Genomic DNA, 23,168 nt, shown 5'->3' on the forward strand with positions numbered 1-23,168 from the left:
CTAATGAATTGCCTTTTATCGGTTACGGCTACAATTCAACCAACTTATGCACTATTTCAAGAGCTGACACAGACCATCATCTCTGGTTTCAGCCAACACTATTCATTTTAATCTAGTCAAGCAGACCAACTCAATAAAAATACTAGTTTAGCTCACTCACATTCATACCAATCTACACTCTATAGCCTATTCACTTTGACCCACACTTCAAATATGGCATAAATCAAAAGATCTCAGGCAAAGAGCCCCCTTGTGGTTGCTCATCGGGCATTGCAGCTCCTGCCTGACGATGCACATGCCCTCTGATGAAGCTTAACACCCATCTGGGTGTGTGAGAGCTCTTGCTCCTGAGCAAGCAGATGCCCCTCATCTGATTGTCAGTTCTTAACACTGACCTGCCACCTACCTTTCCTTAGGAACTGCATACTGCCCTATTGCTACTCTAAAACTGCCATATAGAAAGAAAGCAAGAAAGAAGATAGATTGATAGATAATTTTATTGCAAAATTAATTAAAACCATTGCAATGAGACCACATATAAATATACAGTATAAAATGGTGTTCCCTTATTGTAAAAAAAAAAAAAGAAATAGGTTGTTTCAATCAATTATGCCAAAGATAAGAAAACGGAAACCCTGTTTTGGATTCTATAAACATTAAAACCTTAAAAAGAGTACATAACATGGCCCAACTTTACAAGTTAAAGTGCTATACGATGGGGGAGTCCAGAGTAGCCCTTATTGCCATTAAATATTTCAGGAACCGGGCTGCCAGCTGTGCTGATTCACCTTTCATGCACTTAACTAAAGCGGCGTGACATTTTCGTATTTTTAAAATACGCCAAATAGGGAGGAGCCAGTATATTCTCATTGGACGCAGTTTCCCGCAGATGCACAATATGTGAATTAGTGATTCCTCTGCTGCTCCGCAAGCTCGGTAGTTGGTAACTACAAACTCTTTATACCCTTGCCCGTATTTGTATGCCAACAGTGGGTTCAGACAGAACCGCAATCTCATTAGTTGTCGCTTCCGCATTGGTTTTAAAGGAGAGGACAGATGATATGACAAGGACACGTTGACATAGAGGGTCGAGGCCCAGCTTCCATGCTTTAAGTTTTTTATTGTTTGCATATCAAAGACGGCAGACAGTAGCTTTGCCTGTTTTGTGAAAAGTCTTGATGCCGCTGGTGTGGATATTGAGGCTGACCATATTTCCTTTGCATCCAGTACCTTAACACAATGGGCTAGATATTCACACCTTGTGGACCCTGGGGTATTTATCATTGTCCAGCTATGTCTTTCCAAGGTGTTTTACCAAGCTTTTTTAGCCTTTAGACAATATGCAATAAATCGCGCCTTCAGAATCCATATTTGGGAAGATAGAGAGTTTGAATTCTCTCCGAATTTGAGCATGAGCAGTGGCAGTCGGCAAGAAAAAAATTCATGAAAACAGGCCGACTGTGCTCTATCCAGCCATGTAGTCATCTTGTCTTTGAAGGCTACTGCTACATGGGCTACTGATGGTAGATATGTTGTCCCCATTAATTGGATTAGGGGAGTAAGACCAGGGGAGCTCATAGCTTTCCTTGCTCTACAAAAAATGCCTTCCAAAGATTTAGCTGTACCTTGCATTGCAGTAATGTCAGCAGCGGTCCGACCCTTTTGATCGATCCACCCAACTAAATACTTAATACACTTTAAAGCCCATTCACTTAGACCCACACTTCAAATACGGCATAAATCAAAAGATCTCTGGCAAAGAACCCCCTTGTAGGTGCTCATCGTGCATTGCAGCGCATGCCTGACGAGGCACATGCCCTATGATCAAGCTTGACACCCATATGGGTGTGTGAATTGAATTGAATGGGAAGCTTAAAAGTGCTAACTGTCACTCCGAAAGGAGAATCCTGGCGCTATCCAGTTATGGTCATGCAGGATGGAGAGAAGCGGAACCTATATAAGAGAGCGACAGACTTCATCTGGTATTCCAAAGATCTAGGTCTTTAAAGCCTTCCTGAACAGTTTTTCTGTTTCTAGGAATCTCAATTTATCTGGCATATGGTTCCATGCTTTGGTTCCTAGCACGGTTACTGATTTCCCTCCCCTGGTTTATATCTGAAGCGGGGTTTTTAAGAAGATGCGCTGTGAGGGCTCTCGCTCAGGAGCAAGCCGATTCCCCTTATCTGATTCTCAGTTCTTAACACTGACCTGCCTCCTTTCCATACCTTTCCTTAGGAACTGCGTACTGCCCTATTGCTACTGTAAAACTGCCAGACATAAAGAAAGCAGGAAAGAAGGAAAGAGACAAAGTAAGAAGTGTTGCAGGGATTCTGCTCTGGAACAGAACTATGCTTGGGACCATAGAACATGAGCAAGTAGGGACTTAGTCCCCATACCACTTAAGTATCTATGAGCCCAGTCCGACTAATTATAGTGCCTCACTTGCCCTCCTAACCTTACCAGAGAGACAAGTGAATTGGCACCCCAGAACACAACCCTCTCAGGAATAGCTGTAACATGACATACCCTTTCACTCTCTCACTCGTACTTGTCCACAATAAGATAACCAAGAGACTTGAAAGAAGTTTAGTATTTTTTTAAACTAACCAGCTCTAAAATGCAGTATTTACACCACAATTAGAAAACGAATGCATATCAAACACATTGCTACCAATTTTACCAATCCATATACCATGAAAAGCCCTGTCATATTATATGACAGATTAGCCTACCCCCAGCCTTCCCTCATGAAGCTAAATGTTTTTATATCAAAGATCACTGGGGTTAATGGCAGACCCAATACCTTAGCAGACATATATGGACGTTCGGCATCTCAGCTGATGCAGCCGTCTTGTCTCAGCACCTTCACTCAGTGTCTGTTTTTAGAAGGCCTTTCCTCAATTATATCACAAGACATGTTTTCTCGCAAATAGCAGCTGCACTCATATTATGTCTAGGTGCTAGTGCCTGACCAGAGAAAATAAAAAGAGGCATTGTTTGACCTTGTCTGTGGTGTTCAGACTAAATCTCAGGAAAAGAACAGAACACAAAAACATATGCAGGTTCTGTGTGAAAATACAGTGTGGCACAAAAGTAAATGTATTTATATAGTAACATGTGCAGAAAAGTTAGGCTTACAATGTGCAAAACTAAGGTAACATAGGCAATGCATGAAACACACAACTGAAGGAAGATGGAAAGAAACAAAGAAAGATGAAAATAAAAAGTGTTACATGTGCTGAAAACTAAACACAATAAAGGCAGATTTTCTTCCATTGCAAAGTTTAACCCTTTCCGTGCTGATGACGGAACCGCTCCGTCATCAGCCGCGATGGCGCTGTGCTGATGACGGAGCGGTTCCATCATGGCCCACCCGACGCGCCTGCGCGGTGCTGATTTTGCGCCTGCGCGGCGTGTTCTATTAAGCGGGCGGGGCCATAACGGAACCGCTCCGTCATGAGCACAGCTCAACCGCGGCTGGTGACGGAGCGGTTCCGTCACCAGCATGGGCGTGCCGCGCGGCCCCCCGCCCCCTATTCCGCCGCAGCAAAGGTGTTAATAAAGAACCATTGGTGAAACCGAGCCCAGAATAAATGTGTTCCAAAGAATTGTCTGCTTGTGAATTCACATGTAAAACATTGAAACTTTTGGTTTATGTACTGCATGCATATGGACACATCTGTTATGCTACGAAATACCAGGAGTCAGCTAAACAAAGGACACTTCCAAAGGAATTTACAACAGCATTGGCATGAGACAGGAACTGATAAAGCGTGGAAGGTGGTCTGGGCTCACATCTGGTAGAAATGTCCTGCAGTATTGCTGTAGGGGGTTGAAGCAATATGTGAATGACACATCAACAGACCAAGTAAAACCAGAAGGATTTGGCTAACGGCAGACCTACAAATGGCATAGTTATCTGCGTAAATTGTGGTAATATTATTACTGTAATTGTAATTGCATTTATATAGTGCTTACTATCTCATAGAGGTGTTGAGGCACTTTTTGGAACGTAGCAAGCTACTCCGGAACCAAAAGAGGATTAGTGGTGGCATCGTATAGAGAGATATGAAAATAATTTGAGCAGTGGCCATTTGGATTTATGAAGGATAGTGAAAGGACACAAAAGAGAAGGGTTTGCATTTATATAGCACTTGCTACCACTGATGAGGAGTTGAAGCGCTTTTCAGTGGGTAGCACGCTACTCCCGAACCGAAACAGGATGAGTAGGGAATTAGTATTTATGTATAAAGAAGGTCATATACGTAGATTTAAGTTGTATTTAACGAACTCAGAATTTCAAGTGTTGCTGTACTTTACTCTAATTTATTTGTTTAATTTTTCTACCTCCATTTACCACTACCCAACCCTAAACTCTAAAATACCTTTACCTCTCTTTACCTCTACCCATCCTATAACCCTAAAAATACCCTTACATCCCTTCACCTTCACCCCACTTACACTCTAAACTCAGCCTTACTTCCCGTTACCTACACCCACCTTTAAACCCGAAAATTATACTTATTCTCTTTACAAACACGGCTCCCATTGCTCTAAAATTTCCCTTATGTCTATTTACCTCTACCCATCACTAAACCCCAAAAATACACTTTACGCCCTGCTCCTCTTGAAATAAGAACATTATTTAACAGATCTTCTTTGGAGCATTACAAGAATGGCTTCAATTCCCCGACTATTTAAACACTTTACAGACAATGTTTTGTCACCATAAAACGAGTCTAGTCCTAAGAGGTTACAAGATGGCTGTGTTGCTTTCCGCCCAGAGCGTGGTGTACACTACCATCTAGTGGCCAAATTCAGAAATAGCATCTAATTTTTCTGTTGAAAAAAACCCCAACATAACTGATGTCAGTAAAATGAATGACACTTCCTTTCTCTGGCCTCTGTCTCTTTCGCTGATTAATCCACAGTCATACTGCTTCGATCAGTAATATCGTGTGTAGGACTTTTAATTCCGTCTCTGTCAGTTGCCCTTATGTACGTCAAACACGCATCTTACAGGGGAAAAAGCTAAAGCTTAGATACTGTGCCTTATCTATGATGGAGATGGATGCTTCTAGTACATATCCACTAAAAAGACAGACCTGTGGTCGAACTCTGTGGTGGACCCAAAGTAAATGCCAGCACCCGGATATCCTCCCAGGTGATAGTGCGCTCTACAAATCTCCATAACAGCTGAGGCTTTAAAAAAGAGGCAAGCTGGTGCCTTCATTGAATGTGTCAATTGTAAGTAATGCCAGCTTACGTCCTAGGCTTTCAAAAACTGTACATGCAACTGGATTGAATTATATCACTTCTAGATTATAGTTGTTCATATTATGCAATGCGTCCCTGTGTCCCAAAGAGGATAGTTATTTGTATCAAGTGATATGAGGTCACCTCATCACCCACGGCTTAAGTGATGCCCCTGAGCGAATCTGACATTGGTCGTCTATGGGTAAACACGCAAGCAAAGCAAGTATACTGAAAAATACAAGCTAGACAAACACTGCAGGTGCCTTCGAGGTGAGATATCCACTTCCCCAAACAAAACAAGTAGCTTGGCTCAGAGGGAGCTAAGTGCGGTGGCCGCTGTCACTACTGGTGCCCTGGCTGTAGTGGGCCACTAGCACCCCTTGTCGGTTGGTGTAATGAGATGGGTCCACATGTCCTGTGCTGGAGCAGGACAGTCACGCAGGAGCATTCTGGGAGAGTAAAACTCCACCCTCAAGCTTATCAGCGTCAAGGGGTTATGTGGGTAACACTTGGGGATTGAGTTGGATTTTTATGGAGATTGGAGTGAGAAGAGTGCTTCTGGAGTAATGGCAGAGAGTGAAGGTAAATTAATGTTATGAAAACTGCCCAGGAGGCATTGAGCAAACTACTAGATGCCATTTTAGTGGATGGTACAATGAGTGCTGCAGTTCACTTGTGACATTGAATTTACAATCCCCAGGAACACTTGGGCACCATATTCTAGAGTCTTATTTACGTTAAATATGCCAGTAATGAGTCTGTCAATTTTGTCATGTTCAAAAGGGGGCGCACAGGCACTTTACCTATGTTTAGCAGGGGGAAAGCTCACAGAGTACTATTGCCTGCTGAAACAGTCAAGACAAAATATCTAGGGTTACACCATGCAAAAGATGGTCATTTCTAACAATATAGCTTTTGCAACCCTGTTTTTTTGGGTGAACTTGTACAACCTGTACCTCGCCTTTATTGTGGGTTTTTTGCTCTTCCTATTTTATTTAATTGTTTTCATCTTAGATACAGTTTCTTCATTATAACTTGGCCGCATGTGAAGGGTGTCACACCCTGGATCTAGTCTCCACTATAAATCTGTCAATCTAAAAATAAGTATACAACATTGAAATATACAATAAAAAGACACATCCCCACATGCACAGCAAAATAAAATGATGGAACTGTGGTAGTTTTTCAAACAAAAGATTGAAGCATAAAATACATTTTCTACTGGGACCTAATGTCTTTTGTTTTGTCAATTTAGTGTGCAATTGACCATATGCTTAAGCAACAATAATATATGAAGTTGATTAATTGATTTGAAGAAATCAATGTACTGTATGTTTTGATTTCATAACTTACTAAGTAACTTAGATGCCTATACTATTTTGGCTTGTTTTAAGGTATCTGTTGAAAATGCTAAACCACTTTAAGCTGGATGGTTGGATTAAGAATTTACTACACGCAAAAGAAGCGTTGAGAAGAGTTGTTTATGAGACAACCATAACTAACATTCAAAACCCCTTTCAGAGGGCCATGGGGCAAGCAGGAGCTACATAGCCCAAGTGGGGGAGTTTTACTCCTGATGTTCTGGAGCCCAACCTAATATGGGGCCTGAGCAACAGGGCCAAGAATCCCTTCAGCTCTTGACTCTTAGTAGTAGGGAGGGTCAAGCAGTCTCAGGCTTCTTAAGGGGGAGGTAAATGCAGGAGATGGACACATGCTCGCAACTCAAAATACATTCATTAGCAGCAATAAGTGACTGTCAAATACTTGCTTTTATGAAAAAAGGAGCAATTACATACAACCATAAAATATGGCATACACAAATAATACACACAGTCCTCCTAAGGCCAGTACTCTAGTGTTAGATAGACAGGTCCTTGATTTCCACTGCTGTATCTCTATTGGTGGTGGTTATCCACCCGTTCACAATAGGAGACGTTCCGGTTAGGGCCCATTAGACGTCTGAGTCTAAGGAGTTCAACTCTGACTCCTTCAAACTCAAAAGTGTTCCTGGCCCAAAGTGCTCCAAGTCGAGGAAAGGACAAGGGAACCCAACTAACTATGGATCTTGGGTAGATAAATTATTGACAAAAACAGTGGTTCCTGTGGTATAATAGAATCAATGTAGATAATGGAATGCACAATCGCAATGAAAGAGTTACAATGATGTCCGAGGACGAAGAACCACATACACCTATGGTTTTAGTTTGATACAATCGTATTTTATATTTTACAAACAAAAGAAATTAATTTGATATACAATGAAAAAGAGAATGTGCGTAGTGTCCCCAGAGAAAAACAGAAACCTAAAGTATTGGTGATATAATTGTGACAATATTTTACCAGGTTTCCAAAGTATTAAAAAAAGTCGACCATTTAACAATCAATATATAATACACAGCAGCTATATACAGTCATCTGCGCTGTTAATGGTTCGCTTTCTTTAGTTGCCGATGACATTTCGACCCTCAATGTGATCTAGGGTCTCATCAGGACCTAAGGATTTTAGGGACATCTGTTGGGTAGGGTGTGCAGCTGTGTGAGGTGTATGTGCCAACATTGGGTGATAGAGAGAAAGTACAAGATACTTGCAAGGACACCAAGCCGGGTACCCAAGTGAGTGTGAAAGCTGGCACTCTGTGGGTAGTGTGTACAAATAGTTTATTTGAGTGATTAATTAAAATCAATACAAAAGATAGCAATTAATGTAAGTAAAAGCAATCATTATAAAAGAAAAATATTAAAAATTTAGTAAAACAATGTATGTTTTGAAAGCATGTGCTACATAAAAGCTTCCCCCAGTTAAAAAGTCACTTTATGCCATGGTTATGTTGTCCATTAATGCTGGTCGCGCAGAATAAATGAATTTGGCAAACTTGGCCATGTGCTTCACCGTGTCCAACGAATATAATTGAAGAACTGCCACTTTTACCGTCCGTACACCTAATTGAAGAAGGATGGGCCTTAGATGGATTCTACGGGCTGATAGCAGTGTGGGACAGCATAACAGAATGTGCGCTAGAGTTTCACGTTTGTAATGACAAAGGCTACATTCCGTGATAGCTGGGCCTACTTTCACAGCGGGATACAGCTGTTTTAAGGGGAGCACATGCAGTCTTGCAGCCAGGATCCTTTGTAGGGCTTGCCTACCAAACGACTGTACAAGATGTGGTTTGTGGCCATTTAAAATGTGGGGGGAGCTTTGGGAATCACGAAAGCCTCTGACTGACAATGCTTTAATGTCTAGTTTTCTTTGAGCAGGTTCTTACTTGCTTTTTCATAATTCATTTGATGGCTGAATATTTTATTGTATTAGGGTCCCAATTTTCTATCGCTAAACTCAGATACTCTTTGGCTTGGTTTAGGCTGGCTGACCATGGGTTACCTGATTTTGTAAATATTTTGTTTATTACTTGCTTCATCGAGTTCTCCGGAGCTGTGGTTGTTAAGTAATAATAGTTTGCCAGCTCTTCCAAGGATTGCCGGCTGAGATTGAATTCTAAGCGAATTAAAGTGTTCCTTATGCATGATGGAAGGCAAAATAGCTTTTTATAGGCTGCACAGTTGATCTTTTCGAGATCTTCACTCAATTTGCCTGGGAAGGCCTGTATAGCGTAATTGAGGGAGGGTAATAGTTTTGCTTTCAGAACCCGTTGAATGGCCACGGTAGTTGGGCTTTCCAAGGTCGCAATAAGTTTGCAGATGGCGTAAGTTACCATTTTGGCTTTCTGCAGGAGCTTAGTTCGATGGACCTGTGATCGACCAGTTTCGCTGAGCCATACTCCAAGATAGTTATATGCTTGTGTGCTAGATAACGTAAGTGGTCCCAGTCTCCATTTTATTAGCTTCTTTTTTGGGTAGCGGCCAAAGATTAGTATTTCAGATTTTGCTGGATTTGCGACGAGTTTGTTTTTGGCGTTGTAAACTGCTAGTGCTGTTAAGCCTTTCTGAAGACCAACTTTGGTGTGGTTCAAAAGGACTAGGTCATCTGCATACTGAATTAATTGGAGTCTGGTTCCCTCAATATTAGGCGTTGCCAGGTTAGCTCCCTGTAGTGCCTTGCCCAGATCAGCTGTATATAAGTTGAAAAGAAGCGGGGCAAGGACACAGCCCTGCTTTGAGCCCTGGTCTGTGCCGATTTTTTCCGTGGCTGAGTCACATGAGAGTTTGACTCTTACCCATGTCTGAGTATACAGTGATCTGATAGCTTGTAAAAGTTTCGGACAGATATTCCAACTCGCCAATTAGGTCCATAAGACGTTCCGGTCAATGCCAGAAAATGCCGCTGTATAATCTATAAAGCAGGCAAAAAGAGGCTGGGCGCCTTGAATCGTTGTTTGCTGTATAATATATGAAAGGGCTATAATGTTGTCTATGGTTGAGCCTCCCTGACGGAACCCTGTTTGATAAAAGGGGAGCAAATTCTCCTTGGTGACCCAATGTGCTAATTCCATAAGGTGAGAACTCGTGTATGCCTTGCCCTCCACGTCCAATAAGGCTATCATACGATAGTTCTTAGGATCTGTCCTTTCTCCTTTTTTGTAGATGGGATGTAACAAGGAACCCCTCCAGGAATCTGGGACGTCCATAAGGAGTCTGCACTCCGCATACAGCTGACCCAGGTTCTCGGTCCAAAAGTCTATATCCTCTCTAAAAAGAGAGCCTGGTAGCCCGTTCAATCCCGGTGCCCCATTGGGGCGTATTTTTTTCAGGATTCCTCTTAGTATTTTTCTTTCAGCAGGTGTGATGTTCACAGGGCAGGCCGTTAAATCCGTTGGTTTATCAATTAGATGTTTATCGGAAGATGTTCTTAAGTTTGAGTTTTGCTCCGAGTCATTAGTATAGAGAGTTTTTCCATGGGCTACCCAAGTTCTTGCGTCAAGTGGATTCTCTCTATTACACTGTCCATTGCTGAGCATGTTTATATACTGCCAACATTCTTGGGTCTTACTAGGAGCAAGCAGTTCAAAGATTTTCAGCCATTTTTGCTCGGTTGCTTCACGTTTCACCTGCCAAACCACTTTTGCGTGTGCCTTGGTCACCTCTTTTAGCTCTTTTTTTGCAGTTATTGATCTAGTAGCCCGGTAGGCTCTGCGTTTGGAATTAAGAATTTTGAAAGATTTTTTTATTTTTGGCTGGAATCCCAGTTTGTATTTAGAGTTGTCATAAACTCTTTGGTTGTTATTCTCACGAAGTTGGTAGGCCAAGTCATATGCAAGAGCGCCCCATTTCCCAATTCTTCCATGGTCTTTACAGCCGATCTGCCAGCCTTTCCAAGACGATTTTCATGCAGCAAACTTGTGGGTCGGGAGCAGACCCCAATTAATTCTTTTGGGGAGTCTATGTTGATCATCTCCATTTGTAGCTCCAATGTGTTGAAGGGTATGTCTTGATTTCACACTCAAGGAAAGTTCTAATATGAGAGCGGCACTCTGTGGGTAGCTGAGCACTGTTACTGTAGTGATGATACACAGAAGCTTGTATAAGGATGGTAGTGAGGAACTGCCGCGCAGACCTGTGGATCACGAATATTCAGTATGATGATCTGTATCTGAAAGTGGTGTGAAACCCATCTATGGGAGCAAGTATTTCAATAAAGATGAATCCTTCACTTAATGTAGTCCTCACAGCGCGTGACAATCCACAGCGCGGGCAGCACAACAGCGTTCGTCTGTTTGCTGATGGCCAAATGAAAATAGTGCTACGAGGCAGAACAAGTTCCTTCGCACCCTCTGGTCCTGTGATCAGTCTAAACCTCTCCTGCTGGGGTTGCATTATCGGAGTTCCTGGGAGTGGTCCAGGCTCAGTCATGGCACAGGTCTGCAGTGGCTGCCTACAGTGAGTAGCATTCTTGGCATTGCAGGGGCAGTAGCTGGTCATCCGTGATACATCCCTCTGGTCCCTCGCACAGGCAAGGAAAAGATGGTTCAGGTTCCGATTTGTCAGTCGGGACTCGTGCACTGACAGGTTACCATTGTCACCTTCCTTCTTGACATCAGCAAAACAAGGTGATGACCCTTGCTCTTCACGGCAGCCCTGCTAGCATACCAGGTAGCCAATTTTACTCTGCCCACAGGCTTTGGCCCGATCGGTAAGTCATCAACCCACTCTTCACAATGATCCCCCCTTGCATAAGGGGTTGTCAACTTTACACCGCACCCAGGCTATGGCCCAATCGGCATAGCAGTAACGCACTTTTCATGGTGTCCCCCTCTGGCATGCGGGGTCGCTGACTTTAACCTGTGCATGGGCAACTGCCCGATCTGTGCTTCAACAGCTAGGTTCATGGCTGCCCCTTCTGGAATCCGGAGACCAACTTGAGTCTGCACACAGATGAAGGCCTGGTCGGTAAAATAGCTGCTTCCTCACACCTTGCTACAAGGATCCACTCTCCACAATCACCCACTGGACCCTGATCCCTCATAGCACTCTCCTCTTCCTCACAGGCAGGCTGGTCTTGGCAGAAATGCAGGCACTGGTTCTCCAGGCTCCACAGCAGGTGCTCTTGGGTTTCCCTTGGTTTAGTCACCTCACACCAGCTGGAAGACTGGCAGACCTTAGCCCCTGGTCCTAGTCACACGTAGTCACACTTAGAAGCCTTGCAGAGCTTCTCCTCCTCAACCTATTGCTTGACTGACTGCTTGGCAGTTGACAATTTTAGGGGCCTCGAACTCCCCTTCTTATAGTCCTTTTCCAGGCACAAAATATGAATTAGTGTCTGAGTCTTTAAAGTTTGTGTTGGAGTTCTGCTTCCTTTTGAAGTGCCCACTCCTCTGTTCTGCCCCTTCCTCCAGAAAGCAATCTGACACAACAGGAGCAACTCCAAATGTGATAGCCCCACAGCACAGGCCATGGGAGTGACTAGAGTGTCACTCCTGGTTTGCGGCCACAGTGATATGTGCATCAAAGGGTTATCAAAGACCCCTTCTTATGATTCTCTTATCAAGCCCATCGCCTTCCTACGATGTGCCCAAGCCTCATTCCAGTGACATCCCTCAATATCAAAGAGCACTCTTTGAGGTGCACTGAATAGCCTGGCTCTTTCTTCCAATAGTGTGTGTCCGACCCAGTTCTCAGGAATGCAGCAATACACAAATTTGTTGGGGCGACGAATCCTCAACCTCCTCAAGCTCCTCCAGTTAGCCAAGGGTCTCTCAAAATGGAACTCAGAGTCTTCCAAGTATTGTACCACTCACAGACACACATACACCCAGAACATGCATGCAACCACATGCGTGTTGCATAGGTTGCAAACTAGCTTGATGTAAGCCAAGGGTGAATTTAGCACACAGCAGTGGGACTTTACGTGAGAGTGTCTGTAGGCCCCACTCCAGTAACACAAGCAAAAAAGCCTGTTCACTACTACTGATCACTACACAGTATGCTACAGTAAGCAGCATGATTCATCACTGCCATCGTGCTGCTTAACTCCTGGCAAAGGCAGTAGCCTTTTACCACAATGTGGATTTCGCTTTGGACGCCCCTCCTGGTCCAACAAGATCACAATCCGTGAGGCAGGCCTTTGTCAAGGCGGACACACATGATCCATGTTCGACACTAACATAAAAAAGACCTTGTAACTCCTATTACCCTCCTCCACTATAATAATGTTCATGAGTCTCGGACAAATCTACCTTTCCTTTGTCACATTACTGTGAGATTCTGCTGTGTGTATAGTTTTTGATTTAAGGGAGGTGCTTGCCATCCTTAAATGAAGGGTATGGTGTATCGTGAGGGTAGCAATATTTGTTTTGAAAGTGTTCCGTGAGCGAGAGGATTCCACCAGGAGATAGTTGGAGATGCAATAAGGATATTAACTGAACTAGGAAGAGCAGTATCAATTACAGAAGTATTTAATTATTAATGAAGCGCCAAATCTCGTAAGTGATCTCTACAAGCCCTCATCTCCCTCAGTCTACCTCATCCCTTTGTCCACGCCCCTCTGAAACAATTAAAACATAAATAATCTGGCCTAATTATTTCACTTCTCCTAGTGGCTCTATCTTTCTTGTATTTAAAATGTATCTAGTCTCCTTCCACACACCCTTTAACCTGCTTCTCCATTCTCCTGAACACTATGTGATGTCATATAGGATTATAATCAGTTGTATTGTCCAATAATGTGACATATTAGTTGACAACTATGCTACCATATGCTTTTTTGCGTAATACCTGCCTAACAATGCTTTATTTAGCACCAAGGGGCAATTTATAACTTTAGGGGGTTATTATGAGCACAGTGGTCCGACCACCACCACCCCGGTGGTCCGACTGCCGCATTATGATGGTGGCGGTGCGGCTGCTACAAGACTGCCAACTCCGCCGGGATCCAGGATCCCACGGCGGTGGCGGTGCAGAAAGGAGACTGAATATGCTGGCTTTGTCAATGCCAACACTGTCGAGCATATTACTATTTGCATTTTCCCCGCCCATTTCATGGCGAGGACCCTGCCATGAAAAGGGTGGCAGAAATGCAGATAAGGGGGCCCGAACAGGACTTCCGGGTGAATCTGCTCATGGGGCTGCATGCAGGGGGGCACATGTTGTGCCCCCCAACAATTGCACTTTCTTGCGTGCACTGTGTGGCTGCATGACATGAGGCAATGACAAAAAGAGAATAATACCAGTTGGGCGGCACACTATGCTAAGCCTAGATTTTTAGCTTATGTGTTTTAAGCCCCACCCTTAATTATATCTGCCAAGCCCCTTTCAGAGACCCCCCAGTTTTTTTCATCCCAGTTAAAGCCATGCTATCACATGATCTAAGCGAACGCAGATGAACATTCAGGGAGCAGACACAGGAAGGGCCTTCACCCGTCTGGAGACTGCTACTTGCACCTTCGGGGTAGCTTCCCCACATCCATGCTGTTTTAAACCAGAGACTCAGCGGTACCTTTACTTAAGTTCCTCACTAACCAACTCCGCCCCTTTTGAGTCGGCTGGTCAACTTTTTTGAGCGGGAGCTCCCAAGCTGCGACCCGCACTGTTGAGCCATCGAGCTAGCTTGATGTGAGCGCTTCACTGTTGCAATGGGCAAGCCAGACGGGTTTGAGCCTTTTATTTGAATTCGAACTTCACATCAAATTAACTTAAACTATTTTGGCACCTTTCATTTGTGACTCTTCTTGGTACTTCTACAATATCCTTTATAACTATTGTGGTCAGTGTTTGTTTCTCTACATATCCCTCCTTGGATATATCGCTTTATTTGTGTATTCAACACATTTTTCAATTTATTTGTGTTCCCCGACAGAAGCATTTCTGTTGTTCAACTTACGTACCCAGGTTCTGAGGGCTACTTGGTTACCCCATTACTTCCAATGGTAATCTGGAACACAAGATGACAAGTAAGACTTGTCTAGAGAGGCTCAGAAATAAAGTAATGGCTTTCGTCAAAGAAAAGATTATAAGTGTAAAGAATTGACTGGCAGAAGTGATTGGTTCAAAATGAGAAAACAATGTAGTAAAGTTAGGGCTAGAAATGGACACATCATCATAGTCTGAGAGCTACAACAGTGCCGGAGAATGATCACTGGTTACTGTCACATAATCCTATATTTCCTTGAGATTTGTAGAGTTTTCCTACTCCTTCCGAGGCTTAGCACTGTCTGCATGTACGAGTCAGTAGCTGCTTCATTTATATTATTCATTTTGCTGTAACTCCCCTGATGAGGGTGAGAAGCCTTCAGAGTGCATGCTTGGAAGGATGTAGGTTGTAGTTCGGCTTATCAGGGATGTGTTGATTGAGGGGTGTGTGGTGTTAAGACGTGGTTTAAGCACAGAGAGAGAAACACCACTACACGTAAGCTTGTTGCAGAGAGTGTGAGAATAGACGCGATTGCACCTAGGCAGTAAAATGTACGGAGTTGATAGTCCTGACATTCCTAAAATTTCCTCATTGTCTAAGTATTCAGGAGACATAAGAATAAGTACAAGATTTGTCAAAAAAAGGACATAACCGGTTGGTCAAAATGCACAAGATTGGCCCAAACTATTCGGTATGACTCGTATTAAGTTAGTGACACAAGTGACAAGAATAATGTATGCATCACAATTTCAAAATAATACCCAGGACTGTAACTGTTGCAGGAAATGTCACTCGCGCCACAAAATTAATAATAATGTTTAAAGTAGAATAGCACTGATGTGGATACGGATCTGCTTTTTTGCTCTTTCTGTACTGGCGTTAATATCATTTGCTGGGTACTCATATGGCATTGCTCTGTATTGCTTAATTAGGTGAAAACATGGGCTTCTGGGAAGCATGCGAAGATCTCAAATATGGCGACCAGTCGAAGGTCAAGGAGAAAGCAGAAGAAATTTATAAGTGAGTCTCACACAGAATGTGCCTGCCTTACAAGTTCTTACCACTGGTAACTGCTTCCAGCATCTCATTGTTGTAGAAAGATGTCAGATGGATTTCTTCTTTGATGCCCTTTTTGTGCAGGTTTGTTGCATTGTGAAAGGGATGGTAACATGCACCGGCTCACATATATCTATTTGCACACCTGCAAGTTTTGATCATTTGATTATTTTCATCTTTGAACACTCAAGATAATGGGAGGACTGCTTGAAATGTATCTAACCACTGGCAACCTCTCGGGGTAGCATCCCAAATCATTGGTTGCTCACAAGGCCACCTCAGTTTGGACACAGCCATATGCAAGTCAGCCTTTACCCTGCTCCTCATGGGAACAGTCGAGCCCAAACTGCCAGGCCCTCCTTAAACTGGAACACAAACAATCCATGACTGGTTTTGCCCTGATAAGCAATCATCAGTCGAGTATAGCTTGATTCCTGTGGCATAGTGATCAAGGGACCCCCATTCAGTCATGCCCTTGCCACTTACTGAGAAAATACACATTTCATAATGGTTCTGGGAGACAAAGGATATTATGAAATTCATGATTCAGGATGACATTTGTTACAGAAGTGATAGTTGCCAAAGCTGGTAATGCGAATTCCATGTTTGAATCAAAATATAATGTACACTCTATCTACAATGTAGGACTTCCGGAAAACAGAAGCATCTCTCTCTCTCTCTGTCTTTTATGAAGTACCCTCTAACCTAGAGATGTGCTCATGGGGAAGCGTACAATTATCTAGGGTTCCCAGGTCACTTTCTTGATACACTGTATAATTATGGACTGATCATAGCACTCTGTGTGGAATGGTGCTTGGTTCCACACGCAGGTAGCGCTACCTTGAGCTGCTCTACACATGTTTGAAGACACAGCAGTACCAACAGCCTTCTTCACACTTACTTTACTTGTTATAAAAAATAGGGGAATCCATTTACATTTGTTTGTCAGAGCTCAAGAGAAGCATGTCCATCTACATGCAATATTGGGCCCGATGACCCCATGTTGCTCCTATACAGGTCTTTGTGAACCTTTAGGTGGGTAATGGTGCTGTCTGTGGACACACTATGAAGAGCCTCTACTATTGACACAGGGACCAGTCTTTCCTTTCTAACACCAGGAGATAGGCATAAGTGGTGGAAACCTTCAGGAAAGATTAAAAGCAGATTGCAGGAGAGATGTAATGTAATGTAAAAATTATTTATAGAGCGCACGGTCATCACTCGTTTCATGGCGCTTTAGTACAGATGAACAGAGGTAGAAGCAGGGGGGAGTGTTATTCATCATATGCTTGTCGGAACAGATGAGTTTTTAATAGTTTTCTAAAGGAAGTGAAGCATGAGGTAGACCGTAGTTCTGAGGGGAGAGAGTTCCAAGTCTTGGGGGCAAGAAAGGAAAACCCAAGACCGCCGTGTTTTTTCCGCTTAAAGAAGGGGACAGAAAGGAGCATGTTGTGCGAGGAACGCAGATTTCGGGACGAAACGTAGCGATGAATCCTAAATGTTACAAAGGCCGGGCCCAGCCCGGTCAGTGATTTAAAGGTGGTACGGCCAAGTTTGAAAATGCCCCGTTTCACCACAGGCAGCCAATGAAGATTTTTCAATAGGGGGGAGACATGTTGATGTTTGGGTTGGCCAAAGACAAGTCTCGCCGCTTGATTCTGCACCATTTGTAATTGGCAAAGTTGGTAAGTAGGGATGCCAACGTAAAGAACATTGGCATAATCAAGACGGGCGATGACCAATGCCATGATGACTAGGACCAGAGCCTCGGTGGTCAGACACCTAGAAATCTTTCGAATTCGCCGTAGATGGAAGAAACATGACAAGGTAACTGCCTTAATCTGAGGTGTGAGGGAAAGATCTTTGCTGATGATAACCCCTAGACTCTTAACAGAGTCAGAGGGGGAGGGAGCAAGGCCCCAAGAAGGCGGCCAGAAGTTAGAATTCCATGGATTAAGAGGGCCTCCTGTTAGGACCAGCTCCGTTTTATTGGGGTTAAGTTTCAATTGGCTTTGACTCATCCATTCGCCAATGAAAGTCATGGTGGATTGAAAATCGGCGATGGATGCAGGTGTAGGGTGAAGATTGAAGACCATTTGGATATCATCCGCATAATTGAAGATGGTGACAGGGTAATTGTGTAGAGAGTGAATCAAGGGTTGCATATAAAGGTTCAATAGAAGTGGTGATAGGGCCGACCCCTGTGGAACTCCACAAGTTAGCTCCTCAGGGGTGGCAGAAAAGGAGGAAAGATGGACTGCCTGGGAGCGGTGGGATAGGAAGGATTTGATCCACTCTAGTGCTGTACCCCGGATGCCGGCGCTGCCGACACGGTCGATCAAAAGAGTGTGATCGACCGTGTCGAAAGCCGCCGACAAATCCAGCAGCACCAGGGCCTGGGGGATGTTGTGATCAGCTCCTTTCCTGAGCTCGTCCATCACAGCCATAATGACAGCCTCAGTGGAGTGCCCCGACCGAAAACCCGCCTGCTGGGGGTCCAAGAATTGGGAAGACTAGATGAAAGAGCTGAGACAGTTAGTCACATGGGCCTCTAAAATTTTGCCCGGGAAAGGGAGAAGGAAGATGGGGCGGAAGTTGCTCAATACTATAGGATCAGCATTGTTTTTTTTTAGGATAGGCACTACAGAAGCACATTTAAAGAAATCAGGAACAGTGCCAGTGATCAGAGAACTGTTGAGTAGTGAGAGTGGAGGAGCGGGGCAAACTCGGAAAGCTTCTTTTAGGACCTCAGGGGGGCAACAATCATTTAGGGAGCCCGAGTTGACTCTATTTAAAAGGGCCAAAAACTCAGGCATGGAGATTAGAGGGATATGGTCTAATTTCCGTGGATTCCCGTTAATGTTAGCGGGAGCCAGAAAGGAGATGTAAGGCGGAATATTGTTTTTAATAAGAGCAATTTTTTCAATAAAAAAAGCGTTTAGGGAGTCACACAGTACCTGAGAGGGGATCGGCTTAGCTAATACCCGGTCTGGTAGAGTGAGCTCGTTGACGATGGAAAAAACCTCTTTAGATTTAGACGAGGAATTAATAATTTTTTGAGAAAAGTATATACGTTTTGTTTGTAGGATAGAATTTTTGTATTGTTTTAGTAGGGTGATGTAAGTGGTTTTCTCCTTCAGGAGTATAGTGGCGCCGCCAGCGGCGTTCGGCCTGTCGCAGGGCTAGTTTCTCCTTTTTTAGCTCCGCTGAAAACCATCGCTGAGCGTCATGAGGGCGCTTTATCTTGATTTTTTTGGGGGGCGATTTTGTCGCAAGCTGATTCCAGCCAATTAATAATGCTCGAAGCTTGGGCGGAGATGGAAGACAGTTCCTTGGGGGCGGAGGAGATCAAAAGACTATGGAATTCGCTCTGGTCAACTCGGGACCAGTTTCGAGCCAAGAAATTGTTGGCGGAAATTGGGGGAACATAAGGTGATAAGTTCCGCCAATAGTCCTTGAAGGAAGAATAGTGCTCAAATAATGTAAAATAAAGAATCCCAGACCTTCTATACCCGGAGGTCCTCTGGAGTTAAACTGAAGTTTCCCTAATAAAATCCTAGACTTTATGAATGTACTGAACTGTCTTCAGTGGAACACCCACACTCATGAGACTTAGGGCCAGATTGTGTGTTTGGTGAAGGGATTACGAGGGTACTCCACTTACCAAATGTACAGGTGTCCATCAGCCTAGCATACATCTCCTGCATTTCCAGGAACTGTCATCACAGTGGTTCCAGTACCTTTATTGAAAGTTTGACAGACTGTATCATGATGCAGTCATAAGTAAAACTTTCAAATTTTATTTTTCAAAAACAGAATCAATGACCGGCTCATGGGAGTTTCCTCCCATGACGTGGGGTCATTTTGCAGTTTTCACTGCTCCTTACACAGACAATGAAAACTTGCCATTTGTCTGCCACTCAAAATTTCAAAACCTCCAATGGCCATTACTCTATTGGGCCTTAGGAGGTGTATGTCGATGGCAGAGACACATCAGTTTCAGCTGTCGACATACTGAAGCACAGCCTGACTCTAAATGAGGCCGATGACCCTTCAGTTTGACCGAAAGGGTAATCCATTCTCCATTTTATCCTTCTTCATATCCATTTCTATTTAATGACTCTCAGATCTGGATCTCCTTCTAATCTTTCGATTCTAAACCTCATACCACTATCTTTGAGTTGATATGCACAATCAGCTTTTGGGTTTCTTCACATTCACTCTGCCTCAATGTGTGAAATCCTGTTCTTTCACCTGTTCTCACTACATGCATATGCTTTATCTTAATAGTATTATTTTCCCCTTATGTCTTCCTGCCTTCTTCTGTCACTCAGGACCTAGGAGTTATCCACCAAGAAGAAATCCCTGAAGGAACGACTGGACAACAACGCCCACGACAGCAAAGAGCTCTTCACTATCGTCAAGGAGTTCTCCAACCCCAGCACCGGCACCAACGACATCACTCCGTCACAAGACCTCTGCGACTCCCTCGCCTCGTTCTTCCACCGCAAGATCGCCGACATCCACAACAGCTTCGGCGCCCCACCCATGCACCCAACCGTCGAACCAACGCCCCCCACCGCACCCCCTTCGCACCTGGACCACGGTGACCACCGAAGACACAGCCCGCACGATGAACACCATCCACTCCGGATCACCGACCGACCCCTGCCCACACCACGTCTTCAACAAGGCCGACTCCACCATCGCACCCCAACTCCGGAACATCATCAACGCCTCCTTCAACACCGCCACCTTCCCGGAGAGCTGGAAGCACGCCGAGATCAGCGCCCTCCTGAAGAAACCTACAGCGGACCCCATCGATCTCAAAACCTTCCGCCCCATCTCGCTCCTCCCTTTTCCTGCTAAAGTCATCGAGAAGATCGCCAGCAGACAGCTGACCGCCTTCCTCGAGACGAACGGATCCCTCGACCCCTCGCAGTCCGGCTTCAGAGCCAACCACAGCACCGAGACCGCCCTCATCGCAGCCACCGACGACATCCGGACCCTGCTCGACAAGGGGGAAACAGTGGCCCTCATCCTCCTGGACCTCTCCGCTGCGTTCGACACGGTCTGCCACTGCACCCTAGTCCAGCACCTCAGCAACATCGGTATCCAAGGGAAGGCACTGGAGTGGATCATCTCGTTCCTCGCCGGAAGAACACAAAGAGTCCGCCTCGCCCCGTTTCGCTCCGAGGCCACCGAAGTCATCTGCGGCGTCCCGCAAGGATCTTCACTCAGCCCCACCCTCTTCAACATCTACATGAAACCTCTCGCAGCCATCGCACGCCAGCACAACCTCAACATCATCTCTTACGCCGACGACACCCAGCTGATCCTCTCCCTCACCAGAGACCCCGACACCGCCAGAACCTGCCTACACGAAGGGATGAAAGACGTCGCCGAGTGGATGAAGGACAGCCGCCTGAAACTGAACTCGGACAAGATGGAAGTCCTCATCCTGGGATCTTCGCCCTCCGCCTGGGACGACTCCTGGTGGCCCCCAGCCCTGGGCAACGCACCCAAGCCAACCGACCACGCACGCAACCTGGGCTTCATCCTGGACCCCTCCCTCTCGATGACCAGACAAGTCAACGCCGTCTCCTCATCGTGCTTCAACACCCTGCGTATGCTTCGCAAGATCTTCCACTGGATCCCGACCGAGACCAGGAAGACTGTCACCCAGGCACTCGTCACCAGCCGACTGGACTACGGAAACGCCCTCTACGCCGGAACCACAGCCAAGCTACAGAAAAGACTCCAGCGCATCCAGAACGCCTCCGCCCGACTCATCCTGGATGTCCCCCGACGCAGCCACATTTCCAGCCACCTGAGGAACCTGCACTGGCTCCCCGTCGACAAGAGGATCACGTTCCGGCTCCTCACCCACGCACACAAGTCTCTCCACGACCTGGGCCCCAAGTACCTCAACGACCGCCTGACCTTCCACACGCCCACCCGCCAGCTACGGTCCACCAGCCTCGTCCTCGCAGCCGTACCACGCATCCGAAGAGCCACCGCCGGAGGAAGATCCTTCTCTTACTTGGCTGCCAAGACTTGGAACTCCCTCCCCATTCACCTTAGGCTGACCCAGGACCATCTCGCCTTCAGGAAACAACTCAAGACCTGGCTGTTCGAGCAGTAGCATACCCCTCCCCCCCAAGCGCCTTGAGACCCTCCCGGGTGAGTAGTGCGCTATACAAATGGCATGATTGATTGATTGATTGAATCTCTCACTCTTAGTCTATAATCACCCACTTCTATTATCCTGAGCACTGGAATATCTGGAAGATATTGCAATACCTCTTTTCTCACTATTCCAAGATTGTTGAACTCTCACATTTATCTTTTCTCCTGTGGACAATTGCTTGTATTATCTTTTTGTCCTCCCTTAGTATTTTCCTTCTTATGTTCAATCCATATCCATCTCCTTTATCTGCCTTGTTCTCAGACTTTCACCAACTGTCCACATAGGTGCCTTTCTCATTTTTCTTCATTTACAACCATTTCCCTTACGATATTCATTTCAAATCCTCCATGAATGACAAATGTGTCCATAGCCTTGCGCCTCCCCATCCCTGAACCCGTCTCACCATCTATGCTCATCCCATCAAGTCATCTGTTCCCCCTCACCCCTTCTTGTATTCCATCCCACTCCAGATCTTTGTCTTTACTGGATTGGAAGACTCTTGGCCACTCTGCACTGCTTTGACTCTCTGCTCTGTATATCCTTTGCCAGGAGCATCTTCTTTCTTCTGGTCTTTGCTCTTGCTCGCCTGTGATGCTGCATTATGCTTCACACCTACATGTATCGCTGTTCCATTTTAATCTGCACAGTTGTTGGAAGTATGAGAAAAAGTTCCACTTGAGCAGCTGTGCAGTTGTCAATTTTCTTTTTCAATCTCCAAAGACACCTCAGTTGTGCAATATCAAACAAGGTTAAATTGTTATGGGATCAGTTCTTTTCTACTCGTAGGTTTGATGTGTTTTGTGTTGCACTAGCATTTGAATCAATTGAGTGCGTTTTGTGCTGAAAAATCAGTACAAATGGTACCACTCGGCACATAACAGACCACATTTCCTTGAGTTGATTTTGCTGGCACTCGAGTAGTTTTTCTACTGGAGCGGCAGTCTTCTGTCCTTGAACAGTTGCAACTGCCCACATTAGAACAATCTCAATGGCTTTCCTCTTGGTGACTGGAAATCACACTAGGGGATGCCAAATCTGGCTCGCCAACTTACCTTCCTGGAGCTGTGCGTGAGATAAATTCCACCACACGGTGTTTGGTGGACTTTGGCCGGAACTCTGTGTTAGAAGAGTAGCGTGAAGTTTCCAAAATTCTACCAATTCCTCCAACGAAATTGAATATTTCGACCACCCCTACTTATCACCCATGAAGGTATCCAGGCGCTGAGTATGTGAATGTAGGCGTATGGTGAGGCTGGGCCTGAATACAAGCAGTCTCAGTGGTCCCGTAAGAAGACTTATTGAATACCAGATCTTCAGATTCTTGTAGAATTCAAGTGGTGAGGAGGAGGCCTTGGTGTGTTG

General features: G+C 44.9%; 1 protein-coding gene across 1 annotated transcript in view; it reads left to right on the plus strand.

Annotated features, from left to right (window-relative positions):
• The window catches only part of RGS9 (regulator of G protein signaling 9), a 946,886-nt gene that overhangs the window by 683,638 nt on the left and 240,080 nt on the right, over window positions 1-23,168 (plus strand). The window contains exon 14 of the mRNA XM_078650792.1: window positions 15,493-15,580. Within this exon, the coding sequence (XP_078506918.1) occupies window positions 15,493-15,580 (88 nt within the window). The remainder of the gene's footprint in view (window positions 1-15,492; window positions 15,581-23,168) is intronic.

This window comes from Lissotriton helveticus, chromosome 7 (genome assembly GCF_964261635.1).
Source record: "Lissotriton helveticus chromosome 7, aLisHel1.1, whole genome shotgun sequence".
NCBI lineage: Eukaryota > Metazoa > Chordata > Amphibia > Caudata > Salamandridae > Lissotriton > Lissotriton helveticus.